Source organism: Diabrotica undecimpunctata, chromosome 6 (genome assembly GCF_040954645.1).
Source record: "Diabrotica undecimpunctata isolate CICGRU chromosome 6, icDiaUnde3, whole genome shotgun sequence".
NCBI classification, from domain to species: Eukaryota; Metazoa; Arthropoda; class Insecta; order Coleoptera; family Chrysomelidae; genus Diabrotica; species Diabrotica undecimpunctata.
The window spans coordinates 154,261,285-154,284,391 of NC_092808.1; the positions used below are offsets into that span (position 1 = coordinate 154,261,285).

At 34.3% G+C, this 23,107-nt stretch overlaps 4 protein-coding genes across 4 annotated transcripts in view; 2 read left to right on the forward strand and 2 right to left on the reverse strand.

Annotated features, from left to right (window-relative positions):
• Positions 1-147: 147 nt before the first annotated feature.
• LOC140444161 (TP53-regulated inhibitor of apoptosis 1-like) lies at positions 148-1,100 on the forward strand. Its single transcript, XM_072535855.1, has 2 exons — positions 148-408; positions 761-1,100. The coding sequence occupies exons 1-2, from the start codon at positions 262-264 to the stop codon at positions 848-850; spliced, it is 237 nt and encodes a 78-aa protein (XP_072391956.1). The 5' UTR covers positions 148-261; the 3' UTR covers positions 851-1,100.
• Positions 1,101-1,957: 857 nt separating this feature from the next.
• Polr1F (RNA polymerase I subunit F) lies at positions 1,958-3,804 on the reverse strand. The gene is made up of 3 exons (XM_072535854.1): positions 3,318-3,804; positions 2,773-3,108; positions 1,958-2,226 (listed from the first exon to the last, which is right to left on the reverse strand). Exons 1-3 carry the CDS (start codon positions 3,506-3,508, stop codon positions 2,109-2,111), a joined length of 645 nt encoding a protein of 214 aa, XP_072391955.1. The 5' UTR covers positions 3,509-3,804; the 3' UTR covers positions 1,958-2,108.
• Positions 3,805-4,044: 240 nt separating this feature from the next.
• The window catches only part of Aplip1 (JNK-interacting protein Aplip1), a 39,864-nt gene continuing 20,801 nt past the window's right edge, over positions 4,045-23,107 (reverse strand). Inside the window, exon 8 of the mRNA XM_072533876.1 lies at positions 4,045-4,204. Coding sequence (XP_072389977.1) covers positions 4,132-4,204 — 73 coding nt within the window. The 3' untranslated portion in view covers positions 4,045-4,131. The remainder of the gene's footprint in view (positions 4,205-23,107) is intronic.
• LOC140443273 (uncharacterized) lies at positions 9,475-17,758 on the forward strand. The gene is made up of 4 exons (XM_072534418.1): positions 9,475-9,765; positions 10,093-12,171; positions 12,748-13,858; positions 17,650-17,758. Exons 2-4 carry the CDS (start codon positions 10,443-10,445, stop codon positions 17,756-17,758), a joined length of 2,949 nt encoding a protein of 982 aa, XP_072390519.1. The 5' UTR covers positions 9,475-9,765; positions 10,093-10,442.

Below are 23,107 nucleotides of genomic sequence, written 5' to 3' on the forward strand. Positions count from 1 at the left end.
GACAGAAAACAGCCGGTCTAATGTCAGTGTCAATGCCTATATTTTTAAAACAGACACATGCGTATGTAAGGATAATGAGGAACTTTTCCAAGTTATTTGGATGTGATCCAATGATGTGATCATTGACAGCTGATTTATGATTAATGATTAATTGATAAGAAACAGAATAAGAAATAAGAACACATCGTCACCTCGTACTTAAATTTACCACTCATGTTATATACATCGCACGTGGAAAAGCAATTAGCTTAACAAACTGAAATGAACAGCATAGGAGAGGCTTGTAATGATCTCAAAAAGGAATACGACGCCTGTTTCAACAGTTGGTTTTCAGATCATTTCTTGAGAGGCAGTAATAATGATTCTATGTGTGCACCTTTATTTAAAGTATATCAGCAATGTGTTAAGGTCAGTATGTTTATGCGATATACCTATTTTATATCAAATCGAAGAACATGTCCCGTTTTGTCAGGTATAGCTTTAAATAAATGATTTATATACCTATGTACAAAATTATTTTATTCAAGTTCAGTAGACTGTCCTAATCTTAAATTAGTCACTTCTATCAGTTTAAAAAAATCAATAAAAATGTGCAGACTCTTTAACTGCAAATCTGTGAGAATTTGCTTCATAATGAAAATACAATCCCAAGTGTGGAAATATTTAATGTTTATAGATAACAAAACTGAATTGATTTGTAGACATACTTTTGTTCATTATTTAATTTTAATATTTTTAATGAGTAATCTTTTTGTTGTAGAAAGCTATGAAAGATCAGAAAATTGACCTCCAAGAAGTTAGTGCAGATATTCTTGGTGGTACTAAGGAGAAGAAGATAGAAACCTCATAATGCACTTGTATGCACTATTGATCACCTTAAAAGTCCTTTGAACAAGGAATCACAAACTATTCAAGAATTACAAACCCACCATCAAGATGAACAAGCTCTTCGCTAGGATTTCACTACATTTAGATGGGGCAATCATTGTTCACTGATATGAAAAATGTGATGTTATTTGGGAAACTGATTAGAGAGATGAAAAAATGTTCTGTAACACCTTTCAACAATACACTAATAAATAAACTATTTAGATATTGAACTTATTTGTTGTAATTTCTCATGTTTTTTTCTGAAGTATGATTGAAGAATTTTGAAAACAAAAATCTTGAAAAGTGTAAGCAAGTTCATTTAAAATATTTTACTTTAGTATTGTTAAATTATACTCCAGCATCAATATACATGGATATTAGAAACTTTAAGATCTTTCAGGTCAGTCAAGATCTTCATCTAGATCAACATTTTTCTAGAAGCAGGGAGGTATAAGATTGTGTACTGTATTTACCTTGACATTTTTTATGTGATAGAGGTAGTTCAATTTTTTGAGGTGTGTGTATATATATGGAACAGAAGGTTCACTAGAATATACAGGGTAGTGATAATTTTTTGAAGAAAACTTCAATAGCTGAGTAAGTTTTTTATTTTTCTTAGATATAATTCTTTTGTCCATTCAATTCCTTATTTATAAGTTGTTAATTTATTTGAATGGCATCAATATCTAATTTCACAAAGGGTTAACACAAATCACTCACATTATTTATTGATTATTAGTTTCTTTAACCACCTTTCACTGGACTAATGACTTTCAAATGAGGTATATAGGTAGAAGATGAGATATTTTGGAATACCTATATTTTCCAAGACAAACCACATCTTTCTCAAACTTCAGACCATGAAATAAAGAAGAGTATTGTGAGTTTTTGTTAGATATTGTAGTTTTATCAAAACTGTGAAAGTAAAAATAAAAACACTGTAAATAAATGATCCAAATCCTACTCCTCATAATGGTTGGTATCTAGATATATCAACCATTTAATCTCCCTGTAGAAACAGCTTTAAACAGCCCACGCAAGTATCACAGACTAAACCTCAAGGATGATTTAAAAAAAAAGAATAAAAATTATTAAACAAAATTTATTTACAGGTCATACATAAAAAAATAATAATATAAAGATTGTTCTTATTGATCATACACAAACATTAAATGCAAGAGTATATAAAGTCAATCACAATAAAATGATTATTTTCCTTATTGTATCTTAAATAAATATTACTCATCTTCCATTTCTTCAACTTCAAGTTTCTTCTCTTTGGTTTTTGATTTCTTCTTCTTTTTCTTCACTTTTATTTCTGATGTTTCGTTTGTTTCTGCTTCAGTTGTTTCTGATCTACAACATTAAAGTTAATAAATGAAAAATATAACACTATTATTGGTTCTTTCTATGGTACATACTTCAAAACAATGTCTGCATCAGTCTTTGTCAGTCAACTGGATTTAAATAAATTGTAAATATTAACAGAGAACATTACGAAAACATGTATCTAATATTTGGAATAATAAAATGTACAGCAATTGAGAACTTTAAGTACTTTTTGTTAATTTTGTAACATTTACAGGGGATCTATTTGTCAGAAATGTAAAAAAAAACTGAAACAAGGCTTTGTAACAAATAAAACTATTATTTTTTGGAACATTTTTTAAATTGGTGGTTATTGGTTCTATAATAGAAGACATAATATCTTCACAAAGAGCAGATATAGATCTGAAGCCTCTTCAAATAATAAAAAAAGGAAGCCAGCTCCTACAATTTTAATAAGTCATTAGAAAATTAACAAGGGAAGGAGGATATAGACCTCATTCACCACAATCAGATTTCTTCCTTACAAACTTATAAAAATAAAACAAAACAAGTAAAAAACCAATTATTACTTACATAAGTCTTCCACGAATGTATGGCAAATATGAAGTAAGATTGATATATGTTAGCTGAAAAGTAACATTATCCCCCACCTTCACTGTATTCCCTAATTCTTCTTCCTCGTCATCATTTGTTAATGGGATCGAAACATTAAACGCTTCATATACAAGAGCTCCAATATGGTCTTTACTCTTTCTTTTCACAACACCTTCCATGATTTTGCCTATCTCAGGTTTGAAAATATAGAAATCAGCTCGGATATCGAAATGGATGTAGCAAGAATCATCATGAATGACTCCGCCTTCTTTTAGTAGTTTAATGTTTTTATAGCCAAGTAAAATACCATTGAATCTAAAAAATGAACAAAAACAGTTAATAGAAAATACCTCTACAGCTTGTTTGGTAACCAGATAATTTATGATATCACCAGTTCTTTTCCATAACCACAAAGATATTGTGCTTACTCATTTATGATGAAGTTTATTTTAGCATGTTGTTGGCGTTTTTTAAAGTGTATTCTTCTAACTGAATTTAATCAGTAAAAAAGGGCATATACTTACGTTTTATTGTATTTAGCTATTTTGGCATTCAACAGTCCTTTAACAGAATCACTAAAATTATTTAGTTGATGTGGGTATATTGCTAAATGTTGAAGTGCTGTATGAACTTCCACTCCAGAGTTTTCCCTCTTTTTAAGCTTTTTCAGTAATTTTGGATTAAAATTAACACGTGCATTAGATATTTTCACCATCTTGTTGATCTTATTCTTGTACAACCACAACAAAAATTAAAACTTTATATAAATAAATAAAACTAGAAAACTACATTTTAACTTAACCTCATTAAGTTGAACATAACCTCATCTATTCTATTCTTCTGTTTCAAGTTCAATTTTATTACTGAAAAGAATTCAACTGGTTTAAAAAAAAATAGTAAAAGGGCTATACCATTACTGGCGCCAAACAGGTCATTTTTTGATGAAAATCTCCACAAGAAATTCCAAGGTTTTATTCTGGTCATTTTTTACGTTTTATTTTTTGGAGGTGCAACGGCTCGTCGAGCAGCATCAGCAACGAATGAGGTGGAAAGGGTAGCTCAATAAGTAAATAACGACTCTTTTTCTAGTGCATTGTTTAGATTCCTTGTGCTCACATATTATGATTTTTTCTACATTTCATATAGATGTTTGTAGTGTAGGTTGTCTGCTATTTCAATCCGAAGTAGTTTAAAACAAATATACCTGTGTATGAGATTAAAATATATATATATATATATATAAAAAATAAATAAAAGTAGATAGTTTCTTTATTAATGACAGCGTTTTATAGTATATATACATTATTATAGATGAATTTATTTATTGCACTAACACATTTACTCAATGTAAATATCTTCAACTGGATAAGCAGTCTCGATAAACTTCTGGTAGAACCTTTGAAAGGCACGCCTAAAAATGAGAAATATCTTTAGTTATTTACATTATTAAGAAAAAAGAAATTACATATTAAAATAATAAACAATGTTATAGTAGTTATAAACATTTTGTTAAAAGTGATGACATTATTACATCACTGAATAAGTTTCGCGACTGACGAGAAGATGGCTTTACTAATAACAAATCTATCAGGTATCGGTCAGGTATAAAAATTTGAGGTTGATCCCACAAATAGTTATTTGTAATTTTTCTAGATTTCTATTTAGAAATCTTGAATCAGACCATTGTGTTATCAGTTACAATTTTATCAATAACGCAACTTTTGCAATTTTCAAAACAATAGAAATATCTGAATTTTGTGTCTTGACAAAGCGTTATTTAGTTACAGACCAGGAAATAAGAATTTATTAAGACAGTCGCTGCAACTACTATGTAACAATTTTTTAAGGTTCTATATTGATGGAATTACAAATTTATGAAGATTTCAAGACCATTTATTGAATGGTTACTATTGAATACTTCACTGGATCAGACATATTTAATTTGGACGTGCGTAACCACAGTTCAAAAAACTCAAAAAGTAGTTGCTACTAAAGGTCAGCATCAAGTTAGTAAACTAGTGTCAAGTGAGAGAGGAGAACTGATTACTCACTCAAGTGGGTATCATTGAAACGAATGGAAGAGCACTTCCACCAGTGTGGGTGTTTCCAAGAAAAAAATTCGACAAACATAGAATGCTAAATGGTATTCCAGAAAAGTATGATGCAACCGGTTTAATGCATTAAGATAGATGACCAGTGATAATTTTTTAAAAGTTTTAGAGCATTTTGTCACTCATGTTCGGTGTTCTAAAGAACGCTAAGTTATTTTATAAATGAATAATCATGAATCCCATTTATCTGTTTCTCTTATTGATTACTGCAAAGATAATGGAATTACAATTCTAACTCTTCCATCCCACACATCTAACAAAATGCAACCATTAGATAGACTGTTTTTGAACCATCTAAAAGATATTTCAATCAAGGAGCAGATGACTGGATGCTCTCTCCAGGGAACGCATTATTAATCAATATCAATTTATGACCTTGCACCAATATGTATAAAAGATTAGGATCGATTTGCAACTCCTTCCAACATAAAATCTGGATTTCGTTGTGGATTGACTTGATTTGCACTTCGCATGTGCCGCTAGTAAATAATCAAAACTGACTTTATTTTGAATTACACAATACACGAATATATGGACGCTAATAAGTATTATGTCCGCTCGCTCTGAATGCTGTATCACCGATCTCGTCCCGTATTTCAGGGCTGTTGTCTTGGGGTGCTTTTAGGGACTCGCCTTATCTTCACATGTGGCATAATATCTGCATACGCATAGATTGCTGTGTTGCCGAATAGGAAAAATTCATGAATTAAACTTAAAATAGATAGTGGCGTGAACATGTTGCGCTGGAATTTGGCCATTGGATAAAAATATTTTTGGTGAAGAAGACTTTCTATGCTCGTTTGTAACTTCAACATCAAAAGACCCAATGTTTCTCCATCAAGTGAATTTTCAAATCAAAATGTGGAGGTGTCATCGCAATTCAGCCTATCTGCATTGTCACAGCCCGACAATCTAGTTCAAAGCGAGCATAAAAAAGATTACATACTTATCTCCATCCCAAATAAAACCATACCCGAAAGCTTCAGAAAGAAAATTAACTAGGAAAGTTCCAAGAATAATCATAATAGCAACCGATACTCCGGAACGCAATGCAACTGCAGAAAAGAAATTGAAAAAAGAGACACCACAAATTAATAAAAAAAAAGATAGTAAAGAGGAGAGTAATGAGCCAGTCTGAGACTCATCTTCAGATTTAGATTTGGAAAATGATGAATATCAGGATAAGGATCTTACTAGACTTCGAATTGATAGTTTCGTGGTTTGTAAGGTGTTTGGGAAAAAAATAGGTTTGACATTATGCCGCCAAAATTAAAGAAGTTGTTGTAGATGGCTACAACGTGAAATTTTTGAAAAATCAAGTTGCTTTCAACCGGTTTATAGTTAGTGAAGAGTTTCCAGCATTTGTATCATACGAAGAAGTGATTGTAAGGTTACCAAATCCTTTGGCAGACCAAAGTGCCAGATATAAAGACATGATATATTTTAACATTGATCTTTCTCAGTACAGTCTATTTTAATAATGAATATTTTGTTTGTTTCATTGATATCTAAAGCTTTTTTTGCCAAATTTACCTCAAGTATGTATATGCGAATATTTCATTCACATTATTATATTTGTACACAAACTATGCAAATATATAGTGAGGAGACATACATTAATCAGTATGATTTCAAAATTTTAGATATCTGTTATCCATATTCACGCCATAATTGTTTATTAAAAAATTGTCCAAACCCTCCCGCCGCTCCCCTTCCGTAATACCATTCGATACGCTGTTTTGTACCGATAACAGCATTAATAACGGTAATTCTTACTTTTAAAATTCACAAAACTTTGGAAAATAACAATTTTTCGACATACAAAATTTATTTTCAGAAATTATGAAGACTGTCAATAACTGACAGCTTATTTAGAAACCTAACCTCACAGTATTTTTTGAGGGGATTCTTGTGGGTTTTAGAGACTCTTAGTTATAATAGGTATGTCACTAAAAGGAAATATTCTTATAATTTTTGTTCTGACAAGGTCAAGTCTCGGTCACCTGTCTCGGTCACTTTGTCTCTATATCGAAAGTAGATAGACTATGTATATCTGAGCGCAACCCCTAAATCGCATCCCCTAAAATCGCAACCCCCGGTCGTAAGTTCCAAACGGCTTAACGTAGGATGACGTACGAGGGCTCGTTGGAAAGGGGATGAAAAATGGGGTTGAACGCAGTATGTGCCGTGCGCATCGGAGCATGCCAAAAGGTCATTACGTCATATCTTTGTTTCTATTGGTCCGATCGTGACGTACGAGGGCTCGTTGGAACGGGGAGGAGACGGGGACACAAAAAACAAAGATGGCGACGTTGCCAAATGGGCGCTAAAACGTATCTTCGTTGCTATTGGCCTGATTTTGACGCATGAGGTGTCAAATGAAAGCGTAGGTGACACACACACACAGAAGCCATGTCAACGATCAGTATGAACATTATTCTTCTTCTTCTTGTCCATACAGTGCCTAATAGAACGTGTCATTCGAGACAGGACGTGACATTTGACGTAGAACGTGAAATGCCACGTGACATTCGACGCAGGACGTGACATTCGACGTAGAACGTGACAGTTATGTGACATTCAACGCAGGACGTTGCTTACCATACATACAGAGTAATGGAATTTAAATAAAAACAACATCAGCATAAACGGAGCATTTTTATTCGTATATAGTTACAATTTTGTTTAACAAAGTTCTTAATTGTTTTAATAGCCCGTCGTTGGGGCAGGGTATCCCAAAAAGTTCCCAGCTAAACGTTCCTGCTGCTACAACTTTACGTGTGTATTCGCTGTACTTATAATAGGTGTTGTTCTGAAAAAAGTAAATAAACCCATCAGTATAGCGGAATGCTGATGTTATTGTATCTGGTAGTCCGGGTAAGAGATAATTCATGGGTCCACGGTTTAAGACATCTCCAGCTTCATTAAATTCAATATAAGAATCATCATTGTATAATAAATACGTTTGACCGCTGTTTGTTTGAAATAATGCATTTATTTTGGTTCTCGCAGGTATAGAAGGAAACATAAAACGTTTTTGAAGTTTTAAATTGGGGAAAGATGCAGCGTAATACTGATTATTGCGTATAGTTACTAAGTGTCCCTCGGAATTCTGAAAAACATGTGAAACGTGCGTAGACCTCAACTCTTTAGGGAGATAATCGGTAATTAATTCGGGATGTTTTGGAAGGCGCATTTCATTTAAATCAAACTTCCATATATACGGACCATATCCAACGTACATTCTATAATTTGGAAACTGAGGAGAAGTAGCTAGAAACATGAAATCTGGATACGGAATTAGACATAATATGTTTTGTATTGCAGGTGTGGTCGTTGTTGTTGTTGGCAAAGAGGTCCTGTGTTTGATGGTAGATGTTTTCGACATATGGTTCTTGTTGTGCGAAAGTGGTGTTTGTGCTAGCGTAACTGGTGTTGTTGTTGGTATGTAAGAGGGTGTTGTTTTTGGTCCATATAGATTACTCATTGCCTTTTTATCATCATCACCAAAAGGTGGTACATCTTGTTGATACCAAGGATACATAATAGACGAATCAATAGTACTGTGTGCTAGTCCGAGAGAATGACCAATTTCATGCATTAGGACAGCCAAAAAATTGACTTCACCATTGGGAGCGCTGCCATTTCCTACATACCATCGTTCACTAACATCAAGATGAATTTCGGTACACTCTCCGTGTGCGCTTGGAAAGTATGCGTGAGCCAATACTTTTCCAGGACCATCGAAATTAAATGAACATTTAGAGGTTCCTTGACAACTTGCTCGAAAATTATGAGTATCTGGTACCACAGTTATAGTAATATCAGGCCTCGGAGAAGGTATTATTACTTGTTTAAACTTTAAATTAGATATTGTCTCCCATCTAGCGAAAGCTTCTGCAGCAAGATTTATATAATCGGGATTACTAATAGCCTGAGGGAAATACCAGCGTAAAGTCGTTTTATTCCACTTCGAACGAATGGCATAGTTATTGTCACCAACAGAACATCGAGGCTTATTCATCATCATATTTATAGTATCATTATTTAATGTTCCAGTCACAGGGAGATTGTATTTTTCCTGAAAGGCAACTAGAACCATATCTATACTAGAAAGAGCATTATTTGATGTATTTAGATATCCGAAACGTTTAAGAAAAGAACTAGCATACTCCAGAGTGCTATTCTGTGCACACACAGACACAGAGAGCAACAATAAGACATGTAAACAGACCAGCATCTTGATTTATACTAATTTCCAAAAATTGGTACTATAGTTATTTATACAAAATTCACAAAAACAGAATTATATACTGAAATATTTAAAATATAATAATAATATGTTAAAATAGTGCATTTGTTAGCAAACAGGATGAAGCCTCGTGATAACGCGGTACCGCATAATTCAAAACACGTAAACAAGTGTGATAACAAATTTTATTTTAATCATTGGAAAAACAAGTACACCGGAAAGAAAACCGCAGTTGCTACATTTTGTAAAATATATGATGATAACAGCAACCACATTAACAAAATTCTAAATTGATAACAACGATTCGCTTACCGCAATATCTATTTATTGTATACCATAAAAATTAGTTGAAGAAATAAAAATAAATATATAAATATGAGCATTTCTAGAACACAAGGTGTTGCTTATCAATGAAACGAATCAGTTGATGGTACCGTAGGCGCATTAGGTTGGCGCAACTTGGGCTCGCGTGGGGCGATATGCTGCTCTGTTCTTTAAAAGACCGAGGAGCGCATACGGTGTCACAGTTCGCATCGCAAACATACAACAACAACAACAAGTTCGCAGTAGTCAATACGGTGTGCAGTGACTTACATATATCTGATAAAGGTAAGCGGTTTTTGTCTTTTGTATATTTCTATGTATTTATTATGTCCTTTTTATCATTGTATTTTATGAGAATTGTACATCTCTCTGGTCGTTTTTCATGCAGTATTTTATGAAAAATGTATACTGTTTTTTGTATTTATTATGTCCTTTTTATCTATTTGGGTGTTGAAAAAAATTTCACGTCTGCTATTTTTTATAAGAAGTATTCTCCGCTGTTCGTATTTCGATTTCTTGTAGTATATGGTTCTTCTCTATTGCCGAGTATGTAATGCATCTCTCCATTCACGTTAAGCGGAAAAACTATAGTTTGTTCTATTGTTGTTGTAGATGGATCTATCAAAACTAAATAATTCATCCTTGGTTGCAGAACGTAAGCCAATAAAAAAACTTAAAGATCTGCAAATTGGAGAAAAATTTACCATTCACAGTGCAAAGGTGGTAACAACACAATTTGGGGATACAGTTCTGCTGGATTTGGGCGCTGAAGTTGTTTTCTTACCACAGCGGGTAACCAAAGCCTACCAAGCAGCAATAACGGACCTCAACAGCGGAAACTATTCGCTGATATACGAAGGGGAAGTTGATATTGGAAAAAGCAGACTCCTAGCATCCTTTAAGATAGTTGAATAAGGTAAGTGATTTTTTCTTATTGTTTGTCTGTGTGAGTAGCCATAGCCATGCATATAAAACAAGTGATTAAACAGTCTGATGATTTGATGCACATTATTAAAAAGCTTAGTAAAATAATTTTCGATAAATTCACTGAAAGAGATCGTAAAGTTTGGACAAGACGGTTAAATAGTCAAATGTTTAGATGCAGTAAAGTAATTAAAAACAATAGACTATCCGTAGGAACAGTTAGAAAATTGCAAACTTACATAGGACATTTTAAGCATTTTAGACAAATTATTTTAAATTTCAATAATAAGTACGTTGGGTTGGGGCTTAATTCAAAATTACACAATAGAGTTAAATGGGAAAATGTTATTTCGTGTTTTGCTAGTCGAATTAAAACTGGAGTTATAGTTAATTTAGTGCATAAGGACTTAACACAGTTCCTAAATGATTGTTATATTATTTTTAGTAGAAAAATTAAAATTATTTTAAAAACAAATAGAATTCTTAAAGTCAATACTACATTTTGCGGCGAATTCATTAAAAAATCGAGTGATACCGAAAGTTTAGATTTAAAATATTTTAACACTAAAAATGCTATTATAGACACATCGACCGATTTACATCTTTGGTTTAGTGAAAATGTTAAGGATAAAATTTTTACAAAGCTGTCTGAATTTGCAGAAAAAGATTCGGGTGCTGCTCTGTCTAAAGTAATTTCATTAGAAGTTAATATTAATAAAGTAGAAATAGGAAACGGTTCATCGTTCATTGACTTGCCAATAGAGATTCAGAAAAAACGAGCGTGCATTAATGTGCATAACGTTGATCAGGCTTGTTTTTATTGGTCAATAGTTAGCGCTTTGTGTCCTGTTACTAAGGATCCACAGAGAGTTTCGAAATATCCACATTATTCTACTGTTTTGCAAACAGACAAATTAGAAAGCCCAATGCCATTAAGTCAAATTTCAAAATTTGAAAAATCAAACGCCATATCTGTCAATGTGTTTGCATTAGAATTAAACGTAGTGAAGGACAAACAATTTTATGAAGTAGTACCTGCCAGACTGACACCGCAAAAGATGGAAAAGCATGTTAATTTGCTCCTAATACAGGATAAATATTTCCCAAAGTTAAACGATTACGATGCTCCTCCAGAAGATGATGATGATCAGACTGAAATACGCCTTCATTATTGTTGGATTAAAGATTTAGGAAAATTAGTAAGATCACAATTGAACAAAAACACACGTAAAAAATATATTTGCGATCGTTGTTTAAACTATTTTCACAGCGAAAGCAAACTAGCAGAGCACGAAGAAATGTGTTCAGATGTGAATAAATGCAAAATGACTGTTCCCAAATATGACCATGTGGCTTTTCGCAATTTTACATACAAACAAACAACTCCGTTTATAGTTTATGCTGATTTTGAATGCCAATTACATAATTTTACAGATTCAAATGTCTCATTGAGTAAAACAGCAAAATATCAGAAACATGTACCTTTTAGTGCAGGTTATTATTTGAAATGTGCTTACGATGATAGTTTATCTTATTTTAATAGCTATAGAGGTGAAAATTGCATGGAGTGGTTCGCAAAAGAAATGGCCGAAATTTCCAAATTTGTAAATTCCAAAATAAAGACAATTGTACCTATGGTCGAAAAGCCCAACACAAATATGACAACTGTTTGCCATATTTGCGAAAAACGCTTTTTGGCTACAGATACAATTGTTGTAGATCACGATCATTTTACGGGACAAGTACGGGGATTTGCGCACCAAGCATGTAATTTGAACTTTAAAAAATTGTTTGTCGTCCCAATCGTATTTCATAATTTTAGTGGCTACGACTCGCATTTTATGATTATAGATCTTTGCAAGCATGGGCACTTGAGCTTACTTCCCATTAATAAAGAAAAATATATTTCATTTACATTACAATCTGACGAACATCAAATTAAATTACGATTTATTGATTCACTTAGATTTATGGGAGCTTCACTCGATGAATTGGCATCTCTTTTAGATATATCAGAAAAGAAGATTTTAAAACGAGAATTTAGTCAATTAGATAATGATACATTTAATTTGTTAACTTGTAAAGGAGTATTTTGTTACGATTATATTGATAGTTTGGAAAAATTGGATGAAACTTCTTTACCCTCAATTAACCATTTTTATAGTAAGTTAAATAATGAATACATTAGTGAAGAGAAGTATGCTCATGCCCAAAATGTTTGGCAGAAATTTAATTGTAAAAATTTGGGGGAATACAGCGATTTGTATTTAAAAACAGATATTCTGCTGTTGGCTGATGTGTTTGAGCAGTTTCGACAAAAATGTCGAGACACATATAAATTAGATCCAGCATGGTATTATACTATGCCAGGATACACTTGGGATTGTATGTTGAGATACACACAATGTAAATTAGAATTGCTAAAAGATGTGGATATGATCTTGTTTATGGAAAAAGCCATAAGAGGTGGGATATCTGTTTGTAGCAACAGATATTCGGAGGCCAACAACAAATACATTTCGTCGTATGATCCCACACGGCCCTCTAAGTACATCCTCTATTTAGATGTAAACAATCTGTATGGCTGGGCCATGAGTGAAGCTTTACCAATAGGAGGATTCAAGTGGATCGAAGACGTAACCAAATTTGGTGTTGGTAATCTTCCCGAAGGCCATATAGATATTATGTCAATACAGGATGATGCAAAGGAGGGCTATTTTTTCCAAGTTGACTTGGAGTATCCACGCGAATTACACGACAAACATAAAGATTTTCCATTTGCTGCCGAACACCGCATTCCGCCCGGTTCAAAATTGCCAAAGTTAATACCAACTTTATATCACAAAACCAAATATATTATGCATTATAGAAATCTTAAACAGGCATTAGCCAACGGGTTAATTTTAACAAAAATACATAAAGTTTTGAAATTTAATCAATCTGCGTGGCTGCGACCGTATATCGAGTTAAATACAAATTTACGGGCGGCAGCCACCAACAGTTTTGAGAAAAATTTGTTCAAATTAATGAATAATGCTGTGTTCGGCAAGACCATGGAGAATCAAAGACGTCATCGTATTGTAAAATTATGTAAAAAGTGGCATGGAAGGTACGGAGCCAAAAATTTGATTGCGAGTAGTCGATTTCACAGTCGTACGATCTTTAGCGAAAATTTGGTAGCTATCGAACTTAAGAAATCAGAAGTATGTTTTAATAAACCCCTGTATATAGGCGCAGCAATCCTCGATATATCCAAATTATGTATGTATGATTTTCACTACAACTTTATGCTTCCAACGATGGGAGAGAAAAACTGTTCATTGCTGTACATGGATACAGATAGCTTTATTTATGAATTGCAATGTTCAGATGCATATAGAGAGGTTTTAAAGGCGCATCCAAGTAAATTCGATACCTCAGACTATGCCGAAAACAACCCATACGAAATAGAAAGGTTAAATAAAAAAATCCCCGGAATAATGAAGGACGAGGCAAATGGGAAAATAATTACACATTTTATTGGATTACGATCAAAAATGTACACATTTAAACTGCAAATAACTGACGAGGAGAGGGAAAAAGAGAGACAGCGTCTAGAAAGAAAACAACTAAACAAAGAGAGAATTGAATGTGACATAGGAAATTTGGGAATAACGAAAAAAGCAAAAGGAGTGAAATATAACATCGTTCGAAATAAAATTACGTACGAAGACTATGAAAAATGTCTTAAAGAATTTAAACTTCAAACCGCGAGCCAAAGATGTATTCGGTCATACCAACACTCAGTATTCAGCATCGAGCAATCCAAAACGGCTCTAAGTCCTTATGACGATAAGAGGTACTTAATACCAAAATCATTTAATACGCTTCCGTGGGGACATTATCTTGTTGAATAACATGTATTTGTTGTTGCAGAAAAAAAAAACAGCAGGATGGTACCAACACTACGCACACAATCTATAAAAACTATTTGTGAAAATATTTTGGATATAACTGACTTTGTTGAAATATCTCCTCTACCGTGGAGTCTTACTTTAGAAATTTGTAATAATTATAGTATTTATCGCTTTCGAAAATTATATGAATCTGATTATTTGCATCTAATACAAATATGCGATCAAATGAATTTTGAACAAAGAAAACATGAAAGTGAAGCAGAAAGAATTCATCTTTGTGGATCACATTATAAAGAAAGAGAATTTAATATGTATTGTGTCCGTTATTCTGCATTTGTAGCAGATGATATTGCTTTAAACTTTTGTTTTGGTTGTTATGAACGTTTCCGAAACGTACTGAAATTAAAAAATAAATGCTATGGCTATGAACAGGTTGTTAGTTGGGATGAACATCATGAATATGCCATAAAATATTTGTATGATGTAGCAGATAATTGGTGTCAAAATTCATTTGATCATGTCTTGTTTGATACTACCTGGACCGTTCAATGTACATGCTCTTTGCATAAATAATTATCTTCTGTTAGTATATGGCTACTCATAAGATCAAAAAAAAGAAAAGATCACTTATCACAAAGTTTTTGTAAATTGTAGTTTTTGTAAATATAAAAAATAGTATTAATTTTATAATGTAAGTTTTAATAATAATAAATTTGTGTAATCTTACATTTTTTGGTTTTATTTATGTTAGATTACAAATAAAAGACAACATATTTATATTAATATTATTTATTCAGTTAAATCATTTACAACTTTAATTTTATAATAATATACAAATTCCTTTAAAGCTAAACTTAACAAAGTGTTTGGACAAATATTGCAATATGCTGCGAAGGCTTCAACTGGTCCATGTAAAGAGTCTATAGCACCAAAATTGTTCTTGATGAAAGTTGAAATGTTTATATAGTATTCGTGAAATTGTAAACTCTTTAACAGCACCACTCTATGCGACATCATGCTCTGGTCTGCTTCTATAATTTGGTTGACGTCATCTTCCCACAAATAAAATGCGGCTCCAAATTTCTCGATTGTCAGCAACTTTACATTTTCCATCACCAATTGTCTTAGTTTGCAAAAATCACCACACATAAATTCGATGGGATCATACTCATCCGCATAAGTCGGTAGATCTGCTTGGAAAAAATCACTCATTTTTTTTTAAACCACTCAATTATGGCTTCCCACTCGAATGTGCTTAAACTGATTCTGTTAAAATTACCATGTTTACACAGAATGATGGATGGTGAAAAATCTCGAGCTGGAGATAGACCAATTTTTATATGGAGAGAGCTCATTGGATATGTAGTTTCCAATAAACAATATACTTCATTTGTGGCTGCTGCTTCAAATTTTGCCAATACTCGATCTAATTCGGCGCCAGGACTAGGTGGTTGACCATCTTCATCGTAGTCAAATTCTATACTAAATTCACTGCTATCATCATCGAAATTAACAGGCTGACTGTCATAACCACTATCTTGAGAGCTCATCATCATCTTCTTGTTTCGAATACCGTTGACGAAATGGGTGTAAACTGAACATCGTAGTTTGTCTTAAATTTATACTTTTGTCATTCCCCACTCCTTGTGGTTGATTGTAAGCCTTTTTTAGAAAAGTGTATGTCTACGCGGCGAATCGAAAGATAGATCCTCAAACTATATTCGATTTATTTATCCAGCTGTTGTGTTTGCTATCCATTCCTAACCATTTCACATACATCTTATTGCCTTTTCGTCTGAGTACTTTTTCGACCAGGTATATGTTAGGGCTTGATGTTTTCTGCAATTCTTCTTCGTAAAAACCGCCACTAATCGGCGCACCTTGCATGTCTTCGAGCAAATACGTTATAGGATTTGTTATCTTAACTTGTACAATTTTAAATAATTCAGTAGTCCAATTGGGCGTGTATGCCTTTTCGAAGAAATGTTTTGCCTTTGATACACGTACAATGTCACCAACTTTAAACTTTTGTGGACCGGCAATCTTTAAATGAGTATAACTTTTGTTTAAAATGGCTTTTTCGTTGGATTTGTTAACCTGAGACGGTTTGTATCCTGTTTTACTGTGTTTTGTGTTGTTGTATTCCTCGGTGATTATGGGTAGAGCATCTAACCATTTGTACGATCCATGTAAACTGAAATACTTGTACAACTTTGCTTTCAACGTTCTAATAACTCTTTCGCAAATAGCAGCTTTTTTGATCGTGTAGGTGCTGTAATGATTAATTTCATGTTTTTTCATTAAATTTTGAAATTTTCTGTTGTAAAATTCGGTTCCCTGATCAGATTGTAAGTTTTTTGGAACTCGTCGAGTATGAGCGAGAATATCCGAAAATGCCCGAGTAATTTCCTCACCAGTCTTCGTTTTTAGAGGACGTGTCCACACAAATTTTGAAAAACAATCAATTACCACTAGTATTAGTTTGTAATTTTTATTTTGATGTGCATAAGGACGCATTTCAGCCAAATCCATTTGCCACAAGTCATCGATTCCTTTGATTATTGTTCGACGACGAGGATAGTTTTTTCGTGCTGGTTTATGCAATTCGTTCACCACCTCTTTCTTTTCTTTAGACATTATTTTTTCATCACACCTTCCACTACCTTAAGACGTTTGTCTATATCCCATGAATGAACGCTATCTACTAGGCTTTTTAATGATTGTTCCACTTGTTTTATCCTCTGTTCCATCTTTATATCGTACATCGTATGCTTTGCAACTGTTTCTGCAGCAGATTTTAGATTGTTCTCCATATCCTTTTTCAGTGTATTCAAATCATCTTTGATTATTTTTTGTAACTTTTGCTCGAGCAGTGGAACTGTAGTTTTATGAAGCTCCTTTCTCACATCGTTTAGTCCGATTGCTAAATCCTGTATGTCATTAGTTTTTTGCTGCAATTTTTGCTCGAGAAGTGGAACTGTAGTTTTATGAAGCTCCTTTCTCACATCGTTTAGTCCGATTGCTATATCTTGTATGTCATTAGTTTTTTGCTGCAATATCACACCATGTGTTTGAATTAATGGATAGTGCAGGTTACGCAACTCATTGATTTGTTTATCAACGTATTTTTTCGTTGCAGCATCGTCATTGTCTGATGGATCCTTGACATTGCAAATTTTCACATTTTCGGCATTAATATTTCCGTCAGACGTATGTGGAAATGTAACTCGTGCCACCTTTTGGGCATTACTACTACTACTGTTACGAGAGTGATGACCGAATTTGTCGACACTCATAGTGGAAATGATACTGACATTCCCAGTTACTCTATTATATTAGCTTCTTTTAGTTCATTGATGATTGCTACGATTTCGTTGTCGAGAGATGTGTTGCCGGCGTCTTTCGAAGCCACCAATAGTTTAAGACGTTCAACTAACTCATTTGGATCATCCCAATAAATATACTCCATGGGAGCAGTGTTGTATGTTAAACGAGAGTCATCCAATCCCGTTCCTTTGGCCGTAGATGAAGATGATCGTGTTGTTGTTGCTGTTGTTTTCGTTCTGTGTTCGAGTTCTTTTTTGGATCGAGTTGCATGCTTTTTCATTGCTGCATCAGATGGTTTGAATAGAGGTTTAATAATAGAATGGTATTTTTCTCCACTAGAACCTTTAAGACGTCCTAAGGTATCCAGATGAATCTCTGTGTTTTTCAACAGTGTTTTATACTTTTGTAAATCCTCATCATTATACTGTTCAGGGTTGGCATAAAATAAAAGTTGATATAGACCTGGCGTACCACCTAACCTACGTTCTTCTAAATCACGTTCTCGAATTATTATTATGTCTCCATTGCGTTTGTCAAAGTTTATTCGACGTTTTCCCATTATCCAGCCACTAATAGAATCGTAAAATGGTCCATAGTTTTTATCAATTTTATCGTCTTTTATTAAATATTCTTTTATGTACTTGTGACTTATTGAAGGATATTGATCAATATATTCGTCTGTGGCATCCATCGGAATCTCGATTGGTTCTTGAATAATGTTTTCATTAGGTACCGCTAGATCAGGTGCATCAAGAAATACATCATCATCATCACCATTCTCCTCCTCCTCCTCTTCCTTTTTCATTTCTTCTTTTTTAACTTGTTCAAACTTGTTAGTGATAGTATGATGTAACGTTTTTGATGATTGTGCAATATCTTTGAGAGGTTTCGAGAGTGGTTTAAACAGTTTATTTAGGGACTCATCTTGTTCTGTTCGGCCTAATTTTAATGCCAAATATTTTTTGCGAATTGATCTAGCCAATTCGGCGACTTTCTTCTTGCGAAGCGCAATGGCAACCGTATCATCTGACATTGTGATGACAACTAAACAATTATCTTACAATTTTATATATTTATCAAATCCTTTGCGATATCGGCCATTATTGAGAGCAAAATCTTTTATAATTACCAGAGTACCATACCTATCACACCAACATTCAGAACAAATTTTTTTAAATTCATCAAATGACATGTCTGGTGATACATGCTCATCAAATACATGCTTTAAATTTATCTCATCTTGCTTGAATAGTACAATCATGTTACAGTTGTCTCTAATTAACTGCTTCGGTATTTTTGAATATGTTTGGCATAAATAAGCGGCATCGATATCTTTATGTCTGCACATGGAATAATACTCGCGAATCTTTTGCTGACCATCGCATGCAACATCGTCAAATAAAAACACAGAGTGAGGTTTAGCTTCGCTGGGACTAATAATTTCTTCGTTGTCTTTAAATGGGTAATATCCTACACCTTTAACTTGCGCTATTACATCTTGCAGTAGTTGGTATTTCGGTTGAAAGAGGGATTTCGAATAAACATAGACATTTTTAAACTTGACGCCATTCGGATTGAATAGAAGAGATAGCATAACATTCGTTTTGCCGCACCCACTTGGACCGCAAATAATCGCTCTGAATGAATTCGGTAGTAATTTACCATGTTTACTGTTGGTTGTTTTTTGGACAATGTCCAAATTATCAATTGGTAGCGTCTGCTCTTGCTGAACGACCTTCATCATGTGGCAAGTGTAGTACATAAGTACGGTAATATATATATTATAGATGTCACCACTTGCATGGTATCAGTCCAATGTTGGTCGTTGAAGGAGGAGGTCTCGTGAACTCTCTAATTAATAAACTTCCAGTTGAACTACATATTCCTGGTTATCAGTATTGTGGACCCGGAACAAAACTAAAAAAACGTCTTGCACGTGGAGATCCAGGAATTAATCCATTAGACGCAGCTTGCAAACGACACGATATCGCTTATTCGCAGCATTCATCTCTCGAAGAACGCCACAAGGCCGATAAAGAATTGGAAGATAGAGCTTGGGAGCGCTTCAAGTCGAAAGACGCTAGCTTTGGTGAAAAAAGTGCTGCTTTAATTGTAACTGGCGGAATGAAAACGAAAAGAAAGTTGGGGATGGGATGCTCTCGTCGTCGTGGAAGACGAGGACGTTACTCTTTCAATCGAGATGTTGTCCCAAAAATTGCAAAGTCCATGAAAAGAGGAGCATCGTTAACAGATACTGCTTTGACGGCTGTACGAATAGCAAAATCCATAATCAAAGGACTTGGTGGTCGTAAAGAAGTTGATGTTCCACGAGTGCTACCACTAAAATCCGGAGGTTTTCTACCCCTCATACCTCTATTTGCAGGCCTTTCTGCTTTGGGGGCTTTAGCGGGGGGTGCAGCTGGGGTGGCGAAGACAGTAGTCGACGCTAAGAATGCTCAAAAGAAATTGGAAGAGGATATTCGCCATAACAGGGCAATGGAACACATCGGTTCGGGTCTGTACCTACGTAAGAAACCCAGAGGTGGATTCGGCTTATATTTGAAAAAAAACTTCCAATAAAGCTACCCAATCGTCCGCTATATGATGTGGAGATTGCACATTATGCGAAGAAGATCCTTAAAATACCACATTTTCGAGGTGTTTTCATGAATGACGCTCTGCCTAGAGACGGTCCTCGACAACGAGAATGTGCAATAGTAAACTTGGATGTGTCCACACATAACGGAACACATTGGGTAGCATACAGAAAGATAAACAACAACGTAGAGTATTTCGATTCATTTGGTAATTTGAAGCCGACCAAAGAACTTGTTAAGTATCTGGGTGGTGCACGTGCCAACATTTCCTATAATAACCATCAGTATCAAACATACAATCAAATTATTTGTGGACATTTATGCTTAAAGTTTTTATATAATGGAGCCTACTAAAAGTACAGAACTGCTTATGGGCCATATGTTTTACAAAAAATGTTTTACAGAATTCAGTGAAGAAGAACTAAAATACATACCGCTAGATTATATTAAACGAACTGTACGACCTTACGAATTGTTACAAATATGGCATAAATTGCCTGAAGAATATCGACGAGAATTTAACCTACAGATACTACTTCCTTGCTTCGTACATTATAACAGACCGGATTGGAGGACTCACTGGGATGGCCCACCTGATTCTCAAGCTTCATGTTATTTTTGTAAACTTGCTTTGGAACAAGTAAAACTATTAAAGTAAATATTGTTGTTTTTTTCTAATATAATAACCTATTAATACATTGACGTGAGTCAGTCATCATGTCGCAGTTGTTGAGAGTAGACAGCACCAATTACATATTCTCATTTCAACCTCCCACACCGATCGTGTTGGATCCGAACAAAGATTATGAGATAGCTCTTCGATTTTTCCATTCCTACAACAGTATACCAAACATTGAAAATAACAAGTTTTATTACTACAATGACAAAAACAAATTGCAACAATTTGATATCCCCGATGGATGTTATGAAATTGCCGATATTGAAGAATACATACAACAGAAATTGGGTGCTGATAATGTGCTTAAACCCGAAACGATATTTAGTCTAAAACCTAACCATAACACGTTGCAGTGTCAAATTTTCAGCAAATATAAGATTTCGTTTAAGCAACCTGACAGTCTTGGTACAGTATTGGGATTTTCTCCTGCACTACTAAATCCAGGACAGACGCATTCTTCAGATCGACCTGTTAGGATTATTAAAGTATCTAGCATACGCTTTGAATGCAACATTAGTACCGGAGCCTTCGATGGTAACAGACCTGCTCACACGATCTACGAATTTGTCATACAATCAAATCCTGGGTACGCAATTGACGAAACTCCACACAATTTGTTGTATTTACCTGTTGTACCGCAACGAGAAATCACCAATATCACAGTGTTGGCTGTCGATCAAGAAGGACGACCTGTAAACTTTAGAGGAGAACAGAGCACATTGGTGCTGGAACTTAGATCAAGAGGGAAATGGGATTATTAATAAGGCAATCTACTGCTCATAGTACACCATCAGTTGAGCAACCGTCTAAGCGGCAACATCTTACGTCTTCATCTAAGCGGCAACATCTTACGTTTGCAAACAAATTATTTTTGCAATCACTTGGTTTTAAACTGAAAAGATGACAACTATGTATGGAAAACGATCACGTTCAAACAGCATAATGCCTCCAATATTTGATATTTATCGTAAGCCGATGTTTGACGAATCGATTCGAAAAGCCGAATACCGAACATATGCACCATTCATCAAATCATTCAATTGCAATGACATTGTGGAATTTAGCATCAATCAAGTCGACTCGTTCTTTGCAATGAGCGAAACCTTGTTATGCATTAAAGGATCGCTCACAATTAACGGAACTGGTGACGTTAAACTAGCAAATAATGTTGGTGCTTTTCTTTTCGATTCGTGTACGTACAGCGAAAGCGCAAGGGAGATGGAAACAGTGCGGGATCCTGGTATCGTAAGCGCTGTACGTGCTATGACATGTTATACTCAAGAAGATTCCGGTCATATGGCAATGGCAGGCTGGAATTACCCTAGGGATCCAATTCTACACGCTGCTGATCATTCATTCAACATACAGATGCCTCTTAAGCATGTGTTCAACATTTTCAATGATTATCCTTTGATTACGTGTGGCCGTCAAACAATAAGACTAGTTCGAGCTCGAAACGACAACGATTGCATAATTGTCAAAGAAAAAACTCAAGGCCAAGTTACTACTGTTAAGATTAACATTACCAATATTGAGCTCAGAGTCAAGCACATATTTCCCAATGATGATATTAAATTGGAACTTATGAAATCCATTCAACAAGATCAACCTATAGTTATTCCGTTTAGAAAGTGGGAATTGCATGAATTACCAGCACTTACCAAAGGCGCTAGACGTGAAGTTTGGGCTGTAAAAACTAGCAATGCAGTGGAAAGACCCCGTTATGTCATTGTTTTCTTTCAAACCAACAAACGTGACAAGAATTCAGCTGATCCCACCTTATTTGACAATGTCGATATTCAAAGTATCAGATTATCTTTAAATGGAGAATATTGGCCAAACGAGAGAATGCAGTTGGATTTTAGCAAAACTGACTACAATGAGGCCTATTTCAACTATACCGAATTTTATCCTAGCTACATACATTCCCAACAAAAGCGACCTCTACTCGATTTCTCAGCTTTCAAGAATCACGCATTGTTTGTCATCGATTGTTCGAAACAAGAAGAAAGCATGAAAGCATCCACTGTTGACGTAAAACTCGATATTGAAGCGAATAATGGTTTTCCCGAAAATACCAAGGCTTATTGCATTATAATTCATGATTGTGTAATGGAGTACTTCCCTCTCACCGAAATTGTAAAAAGTCTAAATTAAATGCATAAATTGTCAGTAGTGAACGAGCAGTCATCATGAGAGTAGCA

Bases quoted from the DNA above. Each gene is read 5' to 3' on its own strand.
- LOC140444161 (XM_072535855.1), top strand. From the start codon at position 262: ATGAACAGCATAGGAGAGGCTTGTAATGATCTCAAAAAGGAATACGAC. The intron at 409-760 runs GTCAGTATGTTT...TTTTTGTTGTAG, and splicing joins TATATCAGCAATGTGTTAAG to AAAGCTATGAAAGATCAGAA.
- Polr1F (XM_072535854.1), bottom strand. From the start codon at position 3,508: ATGGTGAAAATATCTAATGCACGTGTTAATTTTAATCCAAAATTACTG. The intron at 3,109-3,317 runs GTAAGTATATGC...TTCATTTTTTAG, and splicing joins ATAGCTAAATACAATAAAAC to ATTCAATGGTATTTTACTTG. The intron at 2,227-2,772 runs GTAAGTAATAAT...TTAATGTTGTAG, and splicing joins TACATTCGTGGAAGACTTAT to ATCAGAAACAACTGAAGCAG.
- LOC140443273 (XM_072534418.1), top strand. From the start codon at position 10,443: ATGCATATAAAACAAGTGATTAAACAGTCTGATGATTTGATGCACATT. The intron at 12,172-12,747 runs GTAATTTGAACT...CATATAAATTAG, and splicing joins GGGATTTGCGCACCAAGCAT to ATCCAGCATGGTATTATACT. The intron at 13,859-17,649 runs GTTAAATAAAAA...AGCTTCTTTTAG, and splicing joins AACCCATACGAAATAGAAAG to TTCATTGATGATTGCTACGA.